At 43.5% G+C, this 22,001-nt stretch overlaps 1 protein-coding gene across 2 annotated transcripts in view; it reads right to left on the reverse strand.

Annotated features, from left to right (window-relative positions):
• Nucleotides 1-12,261: 12,261 nt before the first annotated feature.
• ITFG1 (integrin alpha FG-GAP repeat containing 1) overlaps nucleotides 12,262-22,001 on the reverse strand; it is a 162,938-nt gene continuing 153,198 nt past the window's right edge. For both annotated transcript variants that reach the window (XM_069966251.1, XM_069966249.1), the window contains 2 exons: nucleotides 16,887-17,004; nucleotides 12,262-14,012 (listed from right to left, as the gene is read on the reverse strand). In XM_069966251.1, the coding sequence (XP_069822352.1) occupies nucleotides 13,953-14,012; nucleotides 16,887-17,004 (178 nt within the window). In that variant the 3' untranslated portion in view covers nucleotides 12,262-13,952. The remainder of the gene's footprint in view (nucleotides 14,013-16,886; nucleotides 17,005-22,001) is intronic.

Consider the following 22,001-nt stretch of genomic DNA (forward strand, 5'->3'; position numbering starts at 1 on the left):
AGTTGTGTAACTTCCTCTCTTCTAAATCAAAACCCCACTCAAAAATTGTTAAAGGGAATCTGTCACCGGGGAGCCGTCATTCTCTATGGGCATCATCAGGCCCGGATTGGTAATCTGGCAAAGCGGGCACATGCCCGCTGGGCTGCCAGTATTACCAATCCGGGGGCCGCCGTTCCTGGCCCCCATGTGCGCCGGCCCTCAGCAGTGGCTGCAAGAATAGCGCAGCCGGCCGCTGCGCTATTCATTCAGCCTCTGCAGAGGGCCGGCGCCCTGGCCCTTTAACTGTGAGCGTTCAAGATGAACGCTCACAGCTTGCAGCGGCCGCACTCTGCCTCTTACTGACAGAGCCAGGGAGCCATTGGCCCCCGGCCCTGCCAGTCACTCCTGTGGCCGGCCAGTCTTCCTAGCTGGAAGGTGTCAGGGCCGGCCCGGGGCTGCAGACGTGCCGCGCGCAGGCACGTCTGCAGGCACCTCTAACAGGACCCCAGCGGCTGACGTCACTTCCCTGACGCGCCGCTGAGGACCTGTGAGAAGAGACGCCGCCGACGCGCTGCAGCAGGGAGAAGAGGCTGCAGACTAAAGATCCGGGACCGGAAGGAAGAAGCTGCCGGGAGCGAGGTGACAGGTGAGAATGTGTGGTTTTTTTTTTTAACCCCTTAACATGTGGCCATGGTGGGGGGGGGGGCACAAGGGGGGGGGGGTATTCTATATTGGGGGGGAGGCACAGGGGGGGGGGGGCTATTCAATATTGGGGGGGAGGCACAGGGGGGGCTATTCTATATTGGGGGGGAGGCACAGGGGGAGGCTATTCTATATTGGGGGGGAGGCACAGGGGGAGGCTATTCTATATTGGGGGGAGGCACAGGGGGAGGCTATTCTATATTGGGGGGAGGCTATTCTATAGTGGGGGGAGGCTATTCTATAGTGGGGGGAGGCTATTCTATATTGGGGGGAGGCACAGGGGGAGGCTATTCTATATTGGGGGGAGGCACAGGGGGAGGCTATTCTATATTGGGGGGAGGCACAGGGGGAGGCTATTCTATATTGGGGGGGGGCTATTCAATATTGGGGGGGAGGCACAGGGGGGGCTATTCTATATTGGGGGGAGGCACAGGGGGAGGCTATTCTATATTGGGGGAGGCACAGGGGGGCTATTCTATATTGGGGGGGATGCACAGGGGGGGGGCTATTCTATATTGGGGGGAGGCACAGGGGGGACTATTCTATATTGGGGGGAGGCACAGGGGGAGGCTATTCTATATGGGAGGATGCACGGGGGGAGGCTATTCTATATTGGGGGGATGCAGGGGGGGGGCTATTCTATATTGGGGGGGGTGCACGGGGGGGCTATTCTATATTGGGGATGCACAGGGGAGGCTATTCTATATTGGGGGGATGCGGGGGAGGATATTCTATATTGGGGGGATGCACAGGGGAGGCTATTCTATATTGGGGGATGCACAGGGGGGCTACTCTATATTGGGGGATGCACAGGGTGGCTACTCTATATTGGGGGATGCACGGGGGGCTATTCTATATGGGGGATGCACGGGGGGGCTATTCTATATGGGGGGATGCAGGGGGGGCTATTCTATATGGGAGGATGCACAGGGGGGCTATTCTATATGGGGGGATGCTCAGGGGGCTATTCTATATGGGGGGATGTTCAGGGGGGCTAATCTATATTGGGGGATGCAGGGGGGCTATTCTATATTGGGGGATACACGGGGGGGCTATTCTATATGGGGGATGTACAGCAGGGGGGCTATTCTATATGGAGAGATGTGCAGCGGGGGAGGGGAGGCTATTATATATGGAGGGATGTATAGATGAGGATGTATAGAGGAAGATGTTGCTGGAGCATGAAGCCTAAAATGTCTGTCTGGCAGATCCCGTGGAGAGGAGTCATGGCCAGAGAAGCCTTCATGATGGCCGGAGCCAGATGGAGAAGAAAAGGAAAAGTGGACATCTCTTCATGCAGAGAAGACGCCTACTGTGAGTGACAGAATGTAACTGCACTATAATCACTTATAAGGTCTGCAGAACCTTTATACAGCTGGGATCTACCTCAGTATCAGGGGTGTCAAATTCAGGCCCTCCAGGTGTTGCAAAACTACAATTCCCATCATGCTTTAGCTGTCCAGTCATGATGGGATCTGTAGTTTTGTAACAGCTGGAGGGCCGGAGTGTGACACCTGTGTTCTCTGGTCACTGCTTTGGGAGAATATTGGTCTTTATATAGCGGCTGTTATTTGGTGGATAGTGGTATTATCCAGTCACCGTATGCTGAGAGTAGTGGACATGGTGTGATGGTATTACTCGTCCTGTGTATTCTGGTATTATTGGTAATATTAGTGTTTTATATAGTGGATTGTATTCAGTCACAGTGTAGTGGTATTAGTCACTATGTGGTGATAATGGCCGTGCTCATGGTGTGGTGATATTATTTGTTACTTATATACTGGTAGTATAGGAAATATTGGTGGGTTTGCTTAGTAACAGTATGGCAGTAACGTGTACAGTATGGTGATAATATTTGCTTACTGGTGTTATTAACTATGAGAGTATCATGCACAGAAAGTTCTAGATAGATAGATAGATAGATAGAGAGATAGATAGGAGATAGATAGATAGATAGATGGGCAATAGATAGATAGATAGATAGATAGATAGATAGATAGATAGATAGATAGATAGATAGATAGATGGGCGATAGATAGATAGGAAATAGATAGGAGATAGATAGGAGATAGATAGATAGATAGATAGATAGATACATAGATAGATAGATAGGAGATAGGGAGGGAGATGGATAGATAGGGAGGGAGATAGATAGATAGATAGATAGGAAATAGGAGATAGATAGATAGATAGGAAATAGGAGATAGATAGATAGATAGGAGATAGATAGGAGATAGATAGATAGATAGATAGATAGATAGATAGATAGGAAATAGGAGATAGATAGATAGATAGATAGATAGATAGATAGATAGATAGATAGATAGGAGATAGATAGATAGATAGATAAATAGGAGATAGATAGATAGATAGATAGATAGATAGATAGATAGATAGATAGATAGGAGATAGATAGATAGATAGATAGGAAATAGGAGATAGATAGATAGATAGATAGATAGATAGATAGATAGATAGATAGATAGGAGATAGATAGGAGATAGATAGATAGGAGATAGGAGATAGATAGATAGATAGATAGATAGATAGATAGATAGATAGATAGATAGATAGATAGATAGATAGATAGATATCCAGTAGGAAATATCTATCTACCAGCTTATTATGTAGCTTTGATTACACATGAGATCACAACCAGCAGACACATTTTAATAATTAAAACCTTACTACTTATACCGCCATTATATGGAGACATAGTCAGGATAAAAGGATTAAAAAAAATATAGTAACTTTTGTCCAAAAACAGCACCACCCCTGTCTTCAGGTTATGTGAGGTATTACAACTTGGCTCCATTCACTTCAATGGAACTGAGCTGCAATACCTCACTCAAACTGAGGTATGGCGCTGTTTCTGGAAGAAAGTGGCCATGTTTTTCTCCTTTAAAGGGAATCTGTGAGGTCCATACCAGGTCTAGGGCTGTAGATCTCAGCAGACAGGTGTGAGGGAGATATCACTGACAGGACCTTTAATCCAGTGTAAACTTTTATAATTGTCCTTTTCATTACCAACTAAAGTTTCACAACAGCAGCCGCAGCAGCAGCACCCTATACGTCCATCAGTCAGGGCAGGAAGGGGCGGAGGCAGAAGGTGCTGCTGTTGCTCCACATCTGTGACACTTTAGCTGGTAATGGAAAGAATGATTATAAAGGTTTACACTGGACTAAAGGTCAGGTCCCTGACCTGTACGCTGGGTTCTACAGCCGTGTACCTGGTATAGACCCCACAGGTTCCCTTTAAGGGCACGTTCATACCTAATCCAATGCAGATTTGATGCTTCAGATTTAATCAGTTGAAATGAATGCATAAATATGCCGCATCAAATCCACAGCAGATTATGTTATAGCATTATTTTTAGGTGCTGATGGTGGGTTTCACATGTTTAAAGGGAACTAATAAGCCCGTTTGAGCTGATATGATTTTTATTCCCCGGCTCGTGACTAGATACAAGCGGGGAAGTAGTCATGGTGGTCGGCTCCCCGCTCGTATCTAGTCACTGCGCTCTGCCTGTCAGCGCGCTCAGAGGGGATGATTGACAGGCAGAGAGGTCCGTTACTGGCCTCTCTGCCTGTCAATCATCCCGCCGAGCGCGCTGACAGGCAGAGCGCAGTGACTAGATACAAGCGGGGAGCCGACCACCATGACTACTTCCCCGCTTGTATCTAGTCACAAGCCGGGGAATAAAAGTAATTTTCTCCATTATAAAGCACCTGCTGCGGCCGTGGTCGGTACTTGTCGCGGCAGCTCCAGGTGCTTTATACAATGCTCCAGGGAACTGATCGGTTGATTGTTTCCCTTTAAGGGAGTAGTGGGGGACATGGCTAAATGAAGCAGAATTGATATACCATGATATGGTATGTGGGCTGCTGGGGTTTGATTGCCAGGGCTGATTTTAAGTCCCAGTCCGGCCCTGGGCATCATACTCATCTCAGCGGCGTGCGCGCATGGCTTCGGGCGCTGAAATCTTCGTCCCAGGACCAGCTCCAGGGACGAGACTCGTCGGAAAGGGTAAGTATCCAGGGGCTGCACCGGGGGGGGGGGGGGGGGCCAGACGGGCTCTGTGCACAGGTTCCCTTTAATGCTGTTTCAGTATCTGTGCAAGGAAGGAACCAATGTGTCACACTCTCTCAAATCAGTTGCTAGTGACTCCTCCTGAGGAGCCACCACCTGATTTTATTTTGAAGTGGGAGTCCGACCTCAACATTACCCTCAACCCTGAGCAACGTACTGGGATTTTCACACTCACACTCAAGTCCTTCATTAGGAAGGCGGCTATTCTCTCTAGATGATGCAGGGAACCCTCATGGCCACATGCACTTATCCCATAGGTTCAGCTAACATCCTGGAGGTGTAGTACTAAAGAAGGCACATTCTTGCATACATTCTGGGAGTGCTCACACCTTACCCCTTTCTGGACGAAGGTGACTAGGTGATTCTTGCGGTCACTGACCTAACGATACCCATTGGCCCAACGTTCTTCATTCTCCATCACTGTGATCAGTCTCGAAAAGTCTACACAAGCTCCCTGTTGAGGTTTTTGGTGATGGCAGCCAAGGCATGCATACCCCATTATTGGAAAAAAACAAGATCCTCCCCTGATCTCCCTTTGTATTTTGAAAATTAAAGGGCAATTCCAGCAAATTTGGTGTCAAAATGTGCCAGAGATTTGTAATATACTTCTATAAAAAAAAATCTCAAGTCTTTCATTACTTATCAGCTGCTGTATGTCCTGCATGTCTATTAATGTGTCATACAGCAGCTGATAAGTAGAGATAATTACCTAGGCTGAATCACGGAATTCCAGGCATTACCCGGGCTGTCTCCTCCTTCCCCACGGACCAGGAAGGCATCAGGAATCCAATGTGGAAGGTTCGACAAGGTTCGAGTTCGATAGAACCTAAGATTTTTCGATGTTCGATCATCTCTACTGATAAGTACTGGAAGACTTGAGATTTTTAATAGATGTAAATTACATATCTCTGGAACTTTCTGACACCAGTTAATTTGCACATGGAGGACTTGACCTCAAGCCTACAGGACTCTCCTGACTGCTTTACTCATACATGGTTTGCCTGAATTCAGCACCGACACAACCATCCCTTGTGACCTCTGCCCCACCCCCCATTATTTTCCCTTTCTTCCTCCTGGCCCCCTCTTATACCCCCTTTCCTCTTATTTTCTATGTTACTCTGGCTATGTGTTGTCTCCTCATTGCCATTTGCAAGTTATCTATGATTAAGGGCTGATAGAAAGAAACGCGGATATGAGACTTAGATTTTAATGGACTTTAAAGAAAGATGAAAACATTTACTCTTGGAAGTGCCGACCCACCTTCTTTACTTCTTTAATACTTGAAAACTGATTGGGCCCAATTGTTGGGCACCCTTTATGTCTATTAAATAAGATGTTAGTCAGTCTGATATATTGTTTTATTGTTTATTGCACACGCTTTGCAAGTTCTGCTTTTTACATATCCCACTGTACCTTTTCAGTTGTTTGTACAAAACAATGGCAAACCTATGCTTCTTTATAAGGAACCATGCATCATGTAGAATATATGAAAAATTGTCTACCAAAACTCCTTTTATAAGATGCTTGTACCATGTAACCCTTACCATTTAAGTTGATATCAATGACTGGAGTTGATGTTGAAACAATCACAATGACTGTAGGGAGAGGATACTTATTCTCATAGTACCATGCTCTAGAGTAAGCGATATCCTGGAATACAGGACACTTCAGTATATGTTTAGAAGAGTCCTGAGTAACCTGTTTCTGGACACAAGACATGCCTAATAAACAGCTGAATATTAATGTGCGTCTCAGATGATGAACCAGTCGAGTCTGATGTGTGTGTTGGGCAGAGATTTAGTGCAGGAGACTGGGCAGCCAAGACAGTGAGGACTAAAATGGTAACATGGAAACCCACAGCTCCATGGTTATGAATGAATCCGTATGTCCCAGTTCTGGACGGCTGGGCAGCATTGTAATTCCAGCGCGTTTTTAATTCTGATTATTATTTTCTAGTGGATTCATCCAAGTCTCTATAAAATTGACATAGCTCTTTCATTGTCTGCCAGGATGAGGAATAATGAGGAATAATGGTATTGGCAGCAGGCTGTAATTATCTGCAGATCGTCACTGTCGTTAGTGTGTTCTGCTGATTCTTCTCAGGAAATGAATGCATTGTACCCTTTCTACCCCACCCTTGTTGATGCTAATAGGAAATATTATTGTCATCTATATGGAATTTTCTTTACTGTACTGCAGCAGATAAATGTGATCACAATAGCTAAAAAATCAGCTGAAGGCTGTTATCACACATCTAGGTTTTCAGGCAGTTTTTGAAGTTAAACAAAAAAAAAAAAAAGGGGGATCCAGCAGGAAGAAGCAGATGTGCTTCCTTTGAATGAGTTATTTCCTATTTCTTTTTAATTCGTTTCTAGCTTTGGGTTTAAAAAAGAAAAAAAAAACATTTTCAGCCTTTAAAGGTTACAAGTCTGTGCTTCCTTATGAACATTAGCTCAATATAAAAAGCCTTTTTATGGTGCCTTTACCTGCAGCAAACTGACCTACCCCTCAAAAACCATCATCATTTAAGGCTTCTCATGCCTCCTACTCCCTTGATCCCTGGTTCACCCTATAGTTGACTACAGCGTAACACCCATACTGTATGTGCATGTACTAAAAAGGTAAAATTGAAAGAAATTACTTATGTGAGCTGACAATTCCTAGGTTTTTGCATCTTTGGTTAAACACCAGGTTAGCGCCTGCTGCCTCTTTCAGAGTAAAAATATCATTGCTGAGAACAGTCCTTGGCAGACAGTACCTATTGAAGCGGTGCCTGGGTCCAGCCGCCTGTGGCTATCACCTTGGCAGCAGTTTTACTGTATGAAATCTTCAGATGTCTGTATTTTTCTGGAAGATGGGATTTAGATGACTGCTGAACCGAGGTTAAGTGTCCATTTTTATGATGTGTTGTTTGCTGATAAATAAACAGTCCGAGCTCATAGGAGCTGTAGGAAGACACGGGTCATGTGGTCAAGATGTATCTACCATGCCATTGCTCTCATGTCCTGGACTTCCCTCAGTACATTTGTTACCATCAAAGGAAGGCAGTTTGTTACAGCTCATTCTCTAAGATCTCCACAGTTTCTATTTAAAAAAGCTGACACGTTCATATATAGATCTCGCTCTCATATTCCTGGGGTGAATTCTTTCCATTCTTTTGATGTCTTCTTCCTATGTGTTGTACTATGAGCACCTACAAATGTACCATTTAACTGGCAGAATGAAAGTGATAAATTGTAAAGGATGATAACCACAGCAACTTTCCCCTGACAAGATCATATTAGAGGAAACACACTGTGAATATTTTTTTTTTTATGAAAATTTTTTATATAAGTGAAAACTTCCCTTTGATCAGGTCGAAATGGAAACTGCCAGGATGAACCGTTGTAAGACTTGATAAAAAGTGTGGGTAGGAAAAGGTCAAAAAGGTTTTAGGCTAGTGGATATCAATCATTGAATGGCAAATAATTACCATTATTTTAAAACCACAACCGTTATTTGCCATCCGCTCAATTAAAACAGTGTGTGAACATAGCTTTTCTGTTTTTAATCCAGTCCTGGTTTTTGTTGAAAAATACTGAGCAAAATACTGTGTGGGAACATAGCCTTGTTATGTATAAAGAACACAGAATCTACTGGCAGTGTCTATAGTACATTTAACATAAACAGATGTGGCAGAGCTGAATTTGCTGTTGAACATTACCCATTTTATGATCACATATTTATAAGGGCTGATGCAAATCAGCTTATTATGGCTTCATACGAGTTCCTAGTAGCCATAATATGGCATAAAAAAAAATCTACAGAGACATATTGTATCTACATATAACTACAATTTTATATGGAGGACATTCCCATAAATTCATTCAGAATGGGAAATGAAAAATAGGTACTATATTTTATTGGTACTATAGTGCAGGAGTATTCTTCACTAGAAGTACTGCAATAATAAATGCAAAGGCATGAAGCATGCTTATGTGAACGAGGACTTATTTGTGCTAAACATCAAACTCTGATCCGCTACATCAGTAAATACAGAGTAATGGGACCACATAGCAATAACACAGGAATGGGACCACATAGCAATAACACAGGAGTGCCGGTCTTCACAACCACTACACATTACATAAGAATTCAACACCTGAGTTGGAAAAATTAGACCACCTCACAAAATATAGCCACAATTACCAAAAAAGTTTATTTACATAAATGCAAGAGACAAACTGTTCACTGGCACTGGTCCAACACAGTGAGAAGTGACCGACCCAAACAAAGCGGTGTACGCGGCCGCCTAGTCCATCTGTCCTCCCTTCCCTAGGAGCTTAGCGACATGCAATAAAGGACTATCAAGCTTGAAGTTATCAGTGAGTGCTCCGTGCTTTGCTTAGTGCTCTGGGGCGGGCCAATACTTAAGAAAAGACTATCGCCAAGCACTGCAACCAGGTGGCGTTTCAAAAAAAGGGCTGCATCATCGGCAACCCCACGCCGGCGCCAAAGGATTAAAGGGGAACTCCGGATAAGAAAAACATGTTTTCTATTAAAAATACATTAAAAGTTATATAGATGTGTCTATACAATGTATTACCGTATCTGTACGGTTCTGCCACACTGGTAGCTGATAGAAATCCAGGAAGTGAAGAAATAGGGCCTCTGTGCGGATCCACATTGTCTCCTGCTCCCACTGCTCTCCCCCCTTAGGAGACAAATATTCCATGCCTCTGTCTCACATTGTGTGTGTTTGCTAGGCACAGGCTGATGATGCAGAGAGGGGGCAGGGCGTGATTCACCATCTCAGACTGGCCAGAAGCAGGTGTTTCAGCTTTGCTGATTGTGCAAAAGTCTACAGAGAAATTAGGGCTATGTTCACACATGTTGGAGTGTCATTGCAGTACTGCAGTATCTGCACAAAAATGATGCAGTAACACAAATAGATATTGCTAAACAGCAGAGAGGATAAGAGCCAAGACTGCCAAACCTGCACAAAAAACAAGGCATAAACAGTATATCCCATGTAAGATAGTATCGAATAAAGTCCTTTTTGTGGGGCTCAACTTCAAAGATAAAAGATGCTTGATCATAATATGTGCGTGGAGATGAAAAGAAAAAAATTAATAAAAAAAATTATTTGCTTTATTACAATATCAGAATTACAGGTAGAGAATACAGCGTGTTGTGTGGTGTTACAGGTAGAGAATAGAGTTTGCTGTGTGGTGTTACAGGTAGAGAATAGAGCGTGCTGTGTGGGTGGGACCACAATGAAATTATAAAGTACTGCAAATAATTCAGTAACACAATGAACACAGCCTAGATGTTCTGCAACAGCTTTGGGCGGGGAATGGGCAGGGTGGGGGACTGTGATGGAACAGCTGAGGGAAAGCATTGCATTCTGGAACCTGTAGTACTGTGTACATCTGCTCAACCAGGAAATACAGAAACACAAAACAGAACAAACAAAACAAATCCAAAACAAATGGATTTTTGGTAGTTTCAAAACTGGTATAGATAGGTAAGTTCCCCTTTAAGGTAAGAAAAAGAGAACAGCGATGTACCTGATGGTACATTCGCTTTAAAGTAAATGCCCACCAATTATCACCATATTGTTTATTTAATAATACCTTTACATTGGCCAGTGTTTTACTGACACAGGAATTTCCTGAAATAGATATTAGGGTTCTAAGAGTAACACTCTGACTGCCTGTAGACAACACTCGAGGAAGCTTACTGCACGCTGTTTATACAAAACCACCCATCGATAATCATATAGCTCACAGTAGGCTTCCTCTAGTGCTGGGCTGCAGTCAGCCATAATGTTGCCATTTAAAATGTCACTGTCATTATAACTTTCAAGATCTAGATCAGCAGTTCTATATAAAGGAAGTTTGCAATTTACACACACACATATACATATATGTATTTTTTTTTTACTTTTCATGCTTTAAAACAAAGCTATACTTACCAGAAATCCAGGTCCAGTCTCCTGAAGTCTTGTGCTGGTTGAATAAAATAAAAAAAGGATAGACTAGACACATTAAGTTTGGCCAGTACGGCGTGTCAGTGCTCACTGTGTCTGTCAATCACATGACTTCTCTGTAAGCGCAGATGACCTAGGAAACACAGGACTTTCTGTGTTTAGTGTTTTTTTTTTTTTCAAAACCAGCAAAAGACTAAAACACTGCCTTCAGAAGACTGGACCTGGATTTCTGGTAAGTTCAGCTCTGTTTTACAACATGATAACAACATCATCTACTATCAGTTTAGATTTTGAAAGTTATAAAGACAGTGACACTTTAAAGTGTAACTGTCATTTCAGGATCATTTTTCTGAAAACAAATATCTATAGTACAAGAAATTTTAAGAAATAGGTTTTATTTACCAAAAGAGTTTCCTTCTGTACTGAAAAAGCTGTTATTCTAGCTCCCCGCTGACTTCAGAAGATGCAGGATTTCTGTGTCCATTATGCTCTATGGAGAGGGGAGGGCTGAAAGGAGTGAGTGAGCATGGAGTAGTCCTGGACAGCACAACACCCTGCAATCTTCTCTCAGCAAGTTCCTAGATGACCTCTGAATCCAGTGTTTTAGATGCCCAGACAGTCTACAAGCAGCTGACCTTCATGTCTCCTCTTCCTGCTCACTAATCTCACTCCCCCCCCTCCCCCCTGTATAGGATATAATGGACACAGCAGAAGTCTTCACTTGCTTCTCTGTATTGAAGACGAATTTGCCTGATAATGCACAGGTAAGTAGTGAGGGGGGGGGGGGGAGGCTGGCAAATTGCTTTTTGAGTACAGAAAGAGGCTTTTTTTGCCTAATAAAACCTATTACAGAGTTTCTTAAAATCGTTTATACTACTGTTTTTTTTTTTTTTTTTTTTTAAATATGACAGTGACACTTTAAGTGTCCATGCAGTGGCTTTGGAGCTCTGTGTCAGAAGGCTCTGCTGAGATAAAACTATATCAAGAAATTAAGAGGCACAGAATGATGGATCTAAAACCCTAATGAAGTTAAAAGGTGGACGCTTTGTTTATTTTAAGTCCTGTACTATGCATGTCTTTACAAGTAAATGGTGATCTTTTGTCACAGTGCTTATGGTCCAAAGATAAAAGATGTCAAAGCCTCCAAATAGGTATCGGCCACTTATCCCCGCGAATGGGTCCAAGTTATCTATTAGTATAAGACATCTGCCAAGGTTCTCTGGTGGGAGGGGTAGGTGCCGTTGCAGTGCAGTTCTTCACAAGCAGGCATCTAGGTTTGAAAATCTGTGCTTAACCTCTAGTCAACAACTACTTTATAGAGATCATTTTTAAGCATGCAGGACATAAATGCTCCTATGTAATCCAGATGTCTAATGCATTATATCTATTGCTGCGTATACTATTATAAAACTGCAGTATTGTCAGTACAGTAAGGTCACCCATTTTTCTTGTGAGCAGTGGAAGTACTGTTAGTAAGAATGCTCTAGCAGATAGTGCTGAGAATATAGGACACAGAATCTGAAACGTCACAGCTTGTTTAATCAATGATCAGTTAGGAACACATGAACCGGATTTTGAGACGTCAATTTATCAGTTCACGGGACAAGATACTGGAATGTAATGTTTGGCAGCATCATTCATACTAATGGCAATAACAGAACAAAGCAGAAAAGTCTCCCTGGAAATAACAAGCTCTAGTCTGTACTGGCATTCATTAGTATGCAGGTAAGGCAACGCAGTATAACAACCTTATAGAACATACTAGAAGCCTACAGGGCAATACATAGGTGTTAATATTGTTGGAGCCCTTCTTAATCAATGCTGCCCAATCTGTCACTCTCCAGCTGTTTAGCAACAGGTGAAAAGCCACAGATTGGAGATCAATGCTTGACATAATTTGTGGCTTGTAACAGCATTATAAATTACAGCTAAGCTGTAGTATACAGTAACACAGAATTTTAGCTCTGTACAATGGGACGGTGTTCTCCTTTATTTCCAGGGGGGATTCTTAAAAAAAAAATCTGCATATGTTTAACATCTACAATCAATCATGATAACAACAATATACACATCAATTTGGCAAATCCTTCATTAACCAAATGGAAATCAACTAAGATTACAGCCTGGCGCACCAATGCAACAAGCAGCATAAATGCAATTGCTGAATCTGACCACAAACAAGAAATCAGATCAGAATCACCAATCAAGTTACAGCTTTCCTAAGGCAAACTGGGAAATGTATGGGTCCATTTACACAGACAGATTTATCTGACAGATCTTTGAAGCCAAAACCAGGAACAGACTATGAACAGGGATCAGGTCATATAGGAAAGACTAGAATCTATCCTCTTTTCAAATCCATTCCTGGCTTTGGCTTCCAAAATCTGTCAGATAAATCTTTCTGTGTAAACGCACCCTAAGTTACAATCTGATTGGCTGTTATGACTGTATGAGGCACAGTGGCCATCATTGCCACCTCTATATATGTCATCAACAACTGCAGTGGAACATTGAAGCCTGGGTTGTAGTTGGTGGCTCTGGGCAATGTTTTGATACATGAGGTACAAGGTGCCACATACCTCCATATTGCCATTAGTTTCTAGCAAGTTGCATTTGTATCGCTGTGAGAACAGATCATCTATAAAAACAAAGCTTTTCCAGTAAGGGCTAATTATCATATCCCACAAAACACTTCCCCACCTGTTTCCAACATTAACAGCATAAAAAAATCCACTTTATTTTCTGTCAGTCTTGTGCAAACTTGCAAAATAATAGAAAAATGACAGCCATAACCCTTCGAAATTCTATAACAGATGATGGGAGTCATGCATAAACATGAAGACCAGTGCTGCAACCCAAAGCAACTAAACAGGTTTCAGCTCCTATCCTGCAAATAAACGCTACAAAAGGAGGCAAAGTACTAGACTAGTTGCCAGGGGTGACAGCAATGGTTTTATAAATTACCCCCACACAGCTTGTAATCACATACATAATCCCCAGACATTTAAGTGACACAATCCCTTCCAATAAATTATACACCACAGGACAGAATGTACAATGGCACCAGACACCCTTGTGTTGGGTTTACCGGATGCCCATTAAATCATCAGTGTTCAATAAATTAAAAGGAATGTACTATATACATATACATCATTTCCCTGTCATCTGTCAGGATAAATGTGGCGTCAGTATCCAATGAGTTTATTCGGATCACATTGCATCAAAATGGAAGCGATGAGCCTCTTGTCGCTTCTCCCGGTCATCTGCTTTCTGAAACAGAGAAGAGGGGGAGGGGCAAGTTAGCCTGTAAAATGTCCGAGATGCTTGAGGAGACTATTAGTGAGATGTTAGTGTTGAGCTGGCAGATCCCAAAGCCTTTGCTCTTTATCATTCGCTAATGTGGTCCGGTTTATAACGGATATAATTCTGTATTAATGATCCAAAAATGTTCTCTTCCTTATGATCAAACAAGTCATTAGCTGCTAACAAGCCCTGGCCTCGCCGCTGCACGCTGCTTGTGCATTCACAGCCTTACACTTAAATATGTATTTAGAGGAACCTCTACTGCTCATTTCTATGGCGATTTTCATTCCTAAAGGATTGCAAATAGCTTAGTATGGTTTTGTGCACACAATATAACATACAGTATATGGCTTCCAGGGCAAGCTAGATTTTTCTTAAAATGTCACTATAAGTTTGTGTCGCGTGCGGACAAATGCAAGTGCTTGTTGATTCATATAGTTGCTAAAAGCAACATTGCAAACCACCAAAGTGAGTTAATTAATTAACTATTAATTAGCATAGCAGTCATGCACAAGACTCCTAGGGTGCTGAACGTCAACTTCAATGACTGGCATATGCTTGTGTATCCCCACACCCAATATGCCTGGATGGAAAAACAACCTTACAGAGATGGCCTGCCTAGGTTCTGCACTTTTAGGCACAAGTAAGCTAATCTTAAGTAACCCCCTGGGGTTGGAAACACACACACACACACACACACACACACACACACACACACACACACAGGTTTAATGTATGAATGGATTGTAAAAGGAGAGAACATATCTAGGAACTATTCATACATTCAATCCACTCCTTGCTTTGGCTTAAAAAAATAAATAAATATATCTACAAAAACAATTTAGTCCATTTAAATTAACCCATAATAACTGATGCAATGTGTTTGAAATTAGGGGGAAAAAGGGCAATATGAAATGATCTTGGTAAGCATGCCCTAATTCCTAGCAGCCTGATTATACTACTAAAATAGCGTCAGATCAGTCACATCATCTAGGTATTTTAGTCTATGGCAGACCTGTAGTCTCGTGCTTATCTGCCCTAATTTCCATCATCGTAAGTGTGAGGCAGCCATAGGCTAAAATCACTAAGAATAGAAATGGAAGAAAAAAAAAGACAGCTCAGCACTACTACAAATAAGAAAACGCTACAAATCTATAATGCTCCGTACACTCAGTGTCGCACTAACAGATTTTCTGGTTCACTGGATTTTTTTTTAAGGTTTCTGAATTAAAAATGCCATCAGCGGTATCTACAAGGAGCCTTTTCTACTTCCTCCCCCATAAGCTGCAGGACCATTATCTGTATCACAGCTTATAAGGCTGCAATCACACAGTGTAGTTTTTTTTAACCTGCCACTGCAGTTCTCACACCAGAATTAAAGGAAAACATCAGAAAAAGCACATCAGAAGTATCTCACCTCCTGCTATCTCCCTGTAGCACACATGGCGCTTAGGATGAAGATAAGTTTCTTACCTTCATACTTTGCACCATTTCTATGATATTAGAAGTTTAATTCTTGGGCTAATAAGTCATTTTGGTGCCCCGGGGAGGGGACTTCCCAGGCAAAGTCCACATCTCCTAATGAATATCAGCATAGCGGGCCGACCAGGGCGGATCGGTGCACTGGGTGCAGTAGTCCCACCCCCCAGTGCACCAAATCAACTTATTCACTCCTCGACTTTAATCAATGTTACTCATAGGGATTAAAGGAAATCTGTCAGCACCGGGCCCTACCTGAGGTGCTGACAGTGTGCTGTAGTTGACAGTCCCCTTATGATCATGGTATCTTTTGTTAATTTGTCTGTGGAGTGGATTATGAGAAATCTCATACTGTACTCTCCTACTGTAGTCAAGAGAGTCAAAGAGGAGTTGTGGTTCAGCATTTGTGCTCTACTCTGGCTCGCCTTACCACTCCCTCCTCCTTCCTCTTCAGAAATAATGTCTATTGCCCTGCCTCCTGCTTACGCTGTCAGCCAGTGGAGCTGTCTTATCTCAGCCATTGATTGACTGAGCAGCCTGGCAGAGAGTGCTTCAGACATGGCAGTGGGGACCGTGTAAAGCAGGAAGACCTATCCTATCAAAACTTTTGACATGTCAAAGATATTTTAAAGTGACAGTGTCCATTTAGTTTCTTTTTAAAGTGTCACTGTCATAACTTTCAAAATCTAAATGAAAAGTAGAGTTTACAGCAAGTTTACAATTTACATTCATTATTTTTTTTTAGTTATCATGGAAAAAACGTCACTTCCTGTTTTCTGACTTTTTTTCTCAAAAAACAGGAAGTCCTGTGTATCCCAGGTCATCTGAGCGCTCAGAGAGAAGGCAGTCATGTGACTAATGGACACATTGAGCCGTGACTCTGTACTGGTCAGACTTCTTGTGTTTAGTCTGTTTTTTTCAACCAGAAAATCTGCCTTCAGGACACTCAACCTTGATTTCTGGCAAGTATAGCTTTTCTTTTACAGCGTGATAAAAAAAATTAATGTATGTTGCAAACTTGTTTTATTTCTGCTGTTGATTTAGATTTTGAAAGTTGTAATAACAGTGACTCTTTAACAGTCTATTATTGTAAGCCTGTCATTAACAGTGAGGACCGGGCTACTTACTGCAACAGGCCCCCACTTGCTATGAAGCGTGATCCGGTCCGGAGCACGATTCACAGCGGGACAAACACCCAGGACGTACAGTTACGCCCAGCGTCGTCTGGTGACAGACTTCCAGGGTGTAACTGTACGTAGAGGGCCATCTAGGGGTTAAAAAATACAGGAAAAGAAACTTTACAAACTTGACACATGTAAATACTTCCACTTTTGAGAGGATAATTTGTGTATTGTGTATTACCTTCTCTTGCCAGTGCAGGATGCCAATTATTGCCAGGATGAAAACACACACTCCAATGAGGGCAATTGCCGTCAGCAGGACAATGTTACTGGGGGTCAGGTACAGTTTAGCACTCCAACTGTGGAGGGAAAAACAAGTGTGTTAAGTTTTAAGCACTAAAAAACTCTTCTGTACTAACAGATTATTATTACAATACAGTGGTCCCTCAACATACAATATTAATTGGTTCCAGGATGACCATTGTATGTTGAAAATATTGTATGTTGAGACCAAAATTCTATGGAAAACTGGTAATTGGTTCTGAATCCACTAATATGTCGTCCCAAAAAGAGAAAAAAATAAGATTTAGGGTGCCTTCACACCTACCGGATCCGCAGCGAGATTAACATCGCGCTTTGAGTATGTGCTTCAACCCCGTTGCCTGCAGCCCTGCTGCCGAGATCATACATTACCTGCTCTGGCGACGCGGCTGCATGTCAGGCTCCCAGCTCCGGTTCCTCTCAGCCAATGAGTGGTGCTGATTGGCTGAGCGGGACCGATGGGAGCCGGGAGCCTGACATGCAGCCGCGTCTCCAGAGCAGGTAATGTATGATCTCGGCGGCGGGGCTGCGGGGCTACAGGCGGCGGGGCTGCGGCAACAGGGGGATAAAGCACATACTCAAAGCGGGATGTCAATCCCGCTGCGAGTATATGCTCTATAGAAATGAATGGGACTGGATCCGCAGCGGATCTCGCTGCTAATCCGCAGCATAAGATCTGCTGCGGATCCGGTAGGTGTGAAGGCACCCTTAATGGAAAATAAGCAGATAATTAATATATAATAGATAATAAAGCAAGTCCTTACATAGAACAGTCAGAAAGAGTGACTGGAGACTGCAAATTAATTTCTAAGTAGAAGATAGGAGCATGTTCAGAGTCCTTAACAGATCAGACAGGGTCCCCGAAATATAAAATGAAGCCGCCCTCAGCTGGTGCCCAAAGGAGCAGCTCATCCTGGCCCAGGTAAAGAGCAGTACAGGACATAGTATCACACAATACTCTAGAGAATCACTACTAGACCGCCAACCAGTGCATGCATTTCAATAATACTGGGGTTTTACCAGTAAAATGGCCAGTTTCATTGGTGGATCATTTAGGTATTCACATGTGCTGCAGATCCTGACTGTCCATAGCATTGTATGTTGAGTCTGGTCTCAAGTTACTATGGTTCAGAAAGAACCATTGTATGTTGAAAATATTGTATCTTGAGGCCATTGTAAGTTGAGGAATCACTGTACTAACACTGTACAATCTTATTGTGAATCATTGTGTGGGCTCTCCTGTATCTCCTGTGTTGATATTAAGGACACCTTCTCACAGTGTTGCGACTTGAGGCGTTGACACAATGCTGCAGGAAGCCATGCAGTTTTTGGGGAATGCTGCAGTGTTAAACTTCACTAGTTGTTCACAACCTGTCAGGGAAGGGTTAAGGATTAATGTTCAGATGCACACAAAAAAGGGACAGAGGTGCTACCAGTGGGTATCAGTATTGGGCAGTGGAACTACAAGTCGTGGCAGCCCTGGAGGCTATCTGTGCTGTTGGACACATAGGTTTCTATTTCCCGGAATTTCTAGTTCTACAGTAAAAAAAAAATTTGTTTTTCTATAGTGTGCCATATCATTTAGTTAACAGGCCTCGCTGCAATGTATATATCTAATCGTCATGCTGGAGACAGGAGATAAGGTGGGAGATAAAGCGAGCTACCTCTGTGCGCTATGTGATATAGCAGGACCCTAAGTGCTTCTCCAGAGCTGCGAGACAGAGCAGAAGATGCAAGTTCTGATATTAATATAATAGGGAAGATAAATGGAATGAGATTCTTCCTGTCGTCTTCCATATCCTGGAGAGAGAGGACGATGACCCTGCCGTTGGCTATAAATATCTCACTGCGTGTTCTTTTTGCGGCGTCAGGGTAATATAAAAATATATACTGTTGTTTGTACCTTTCACAGTGACGCTTCACTCCCTCCCTTCCTTAATTCGGATATTTACCGGCTGCACAGTTTACTTCTACTTCTACACAATGTAACAGAATTAGCATCTCACTTCAGGGATCCCCTCCCCCATTTAATATCCCAATAAACTTTCAGATTCTGCTCCTGGGCACCGTAAAATCACATCATTTGAGCAGTGATTGACACCAGCATGGAGCGATTTAATTTACTGCCAAATATCTGGCTACGGCAATTAATTTGTATGGAAACAACAGTATGATGAGTGACCCACATATCAGCATTCATAGCCACTGCTGTCACTCGTGGCCTGCGGAGACTGAAACAAAACTGGCACCTTGCTTGACATTAATTTACCTGCAGGTTGAGCACGCAGCTTAGAATTGTTACCGATTGCAACAAAATTTTGTCCCAGTGGCTGAAGTGATCGGCTGGCACGTGTACAGGTATACAAGCCAAGTGCCCACCAGTGAGGAGGCTATTTATAATCCTCAGATTAAAGCAGCTCTTGGGTAATGGTAAGATAGCTGCAGGCAGCTTTACTTTTATAGTCTGAGGTTAATCAGGGACTTCTGTCTGGCAGTACCTTCTGCACCAATTTTGTTTTTGTGGTATCCACAATGGGAGGTTGTAGAGAAGTGCACATCCCCTCCCCCATCACTATCCCAACAGTAACAATAATAGGGCCAGGGCTCCACTATCACATACTGTAGGGCTCTGTTCATACGGAGTAAATCAGGTGGAATTTTCTGCCGCGGAATTCCGTCAGAAAAGACTGGGAGTCTTTGGGAGGCTTGGGCGCCTCCTCTCTCTGTGCTAAAGAATTGACATGTCCATGTTCAGTGCGGAGAGAGGAGGTGCGCGAGCCTCCCATAGACTCCTAGTATGATACAGAGGCTGACGGAATTCCGCAAGTTTTACTTGAGCCTAAAGAAGAGATGTCTGGGACCCTAAATGCACTGCTTTAAGGCAGTAAAATTACATCTGATACTCCACAACCAATACGGTTGTTAAACTAAAGAAAAAGCTTATCAGTGGTTAAAGGCAATCTATCCTCTCTTTATCACGCTCTAAGCTGCAGACATGGGCAGCTCAGAAACAAATGTTGCCTGTCGACTGTTGGAAAAGTTATTAAATCATGTTTTCCTTCTAAGATCAAGGTATTAAGAGGTTGTGCTGAGCTCCAGCATACGCTCCTCCTCCCTCCCCCACCTTGACGTAAAAGGCTCAGTGCTGGAAGCCAAACTCTGTACATAATAATAATATTTATTTGTATAGCGCCAACAGATTCCCCAGCGCTTGTTTAAATATATAAATACATTACAGGTTATATTTATATTAAATTATACAATAAATAAATTAAAATGTTAAAATACAGAATTAGAGACCTGCTGTCGAGAGCGTACTGACTAGGATGACTGGGGGTGACGAGAGGCAACAAGGGCTTTATTTGTCAATGTTCCAGTCATTGTACATAGAATCTCAAAGTGCCTATAGGTGATTGGGCGAGCGGGTCACACGCCATTTTCTGAGCTCAGGTAGCAAATACAGTGTAGATGGTACCAAAGGGGATATAGAGAGGATGCAGGAGGGATAGCAGAGAGGGAGACGAGATTAGGAAATGTTATAAGTGCACCTGAAGAGATGATTCTTCAGGGCGCGCTTGAAACTGGGGGTGTTGGAAATTAGTCTGAGCTCTTTGGTCTGGGTAGGGAGTTCCAGAGAACTGGTGCAGCACAAGAGAAGTCTTGGAGGCGGCAGTGAGAAGTTCTGATTATAGAAGAGGTTAGTGTAAGGTCATTAGCAGAACACAGAGCACGGGAAGGATGGTAAGTGGAGATGAGCGAGGAGATGTATGGAGGGGCAGAGTTGTGAAGAGCTTTATGGGTGAGGGTGAGGAGTTTGAATTGTATTCTGTATTTAATAGGTAACCAGTGCAGTGACTGGCACAGGGGGGAGACATCAGTATAATGGCTGGATAAGAAGATGAGTCTGGCTGCTGCGTTCAGGATAGACTGGAGAGGGGAGAGCTTAGAGAAAGGAAGACCGATTAGTAGGGAGTTACAGTAGTAAAGACTGGAGTGGATCAGGGCGACAGTCAGAGTCTGAGCGGTGTCAGTGTTGAGAAATGGACAGATTCTAGAAATGTTTTTGAGATGTAGGTGACAGGAGCATGCAAGAGCTTGGATATAGGGAGTGAAGGATGGATCCGAGCCTAGCATAACCCCCAGACATCGAGCTTGATGCACAGGAGTTATGCTAGTACCACAGACTGAGAGGGAGATGTCGGGTTTAGGTTTGTTGTTTGAGGGAGGGAATATGAGAAATTCAGTTTTAGAGAGATTAAAGGGGTATTCCAGGGAAAATTGATAAATTGGTAATGGAAAGGGTTAACCAAGGTTAACCCTTTCCTAATATACTTACCTGTCCTTTATTGCTCCCCCAAGGAGATCTGCCACGTGATCTTCCAGCTTACGACTCGTGGATCCTCTTCTTCCGGTTCGGTGACGTCACCATACCCGGCCGGCGTGTGGCTCTCTGTCTTATTAGCGGCAGAGCACTGAACCCTGACTGGCTTGGTAGCGTGTAGCCAATCAGGGTTTAGTGTTCTGCCTCTCCACACACACCAGTTACATCTGCAGGGTCGGCGTCAGCACGTCATTGTGAGGGGTCCCTGTGGGGTGCCATCAGACATCACTCAGCAGGACACCCCTCCCCCCCCCCCCCCCCCGTGTCAGCGATGCCGACCTGAGTCCCGGGAGGGGAAGGGATACGGCGGGCGGCATCGCTGACACGGAGGGGGGGGGGAGGTCCTGCAGAGTGATGTCGGATGTCACACAACAGCACCCTGCAGGGACCCCTCACAGTGACCGGCCCCCCTCCCTGAGTAATCATTGTGATCACCCCGGCCCCCCTCCCTGTGTTATCATTGTGATCCCCCCGGCCCCCCTCCCTGTGTTATCATTGTGATCCCCCCGGCCCCCCTCCCTGTGTTATCATTGTGATCCCCCCGGCCCCCCTCCCTGTGTTATCATTGTGATCCCCCCGGCCCCCCTCCCTGTGTTATCATTGTGATCCCCCCGGCCCCCCTCCCTGTGTAATCATTCATATACACAGATTACT

The sequence above is a fragment of the Dendropsophus ebraccatus genome, chromosome 4, assembly GCF_027789765.1.
Source record: "Dendropsophus ebraccatus isolate aDenEbr1 chromosome 4, aDenEbr1.pat, whole genome shotgun sequence".
Classification (NCBI taxonomy): domain Eukaryota; kingdom Metazoa; phylum Chordata; class Amphibia; order Anura; family Hylidae; genus Dendropsophus; species Dendropsophus ebraccatus.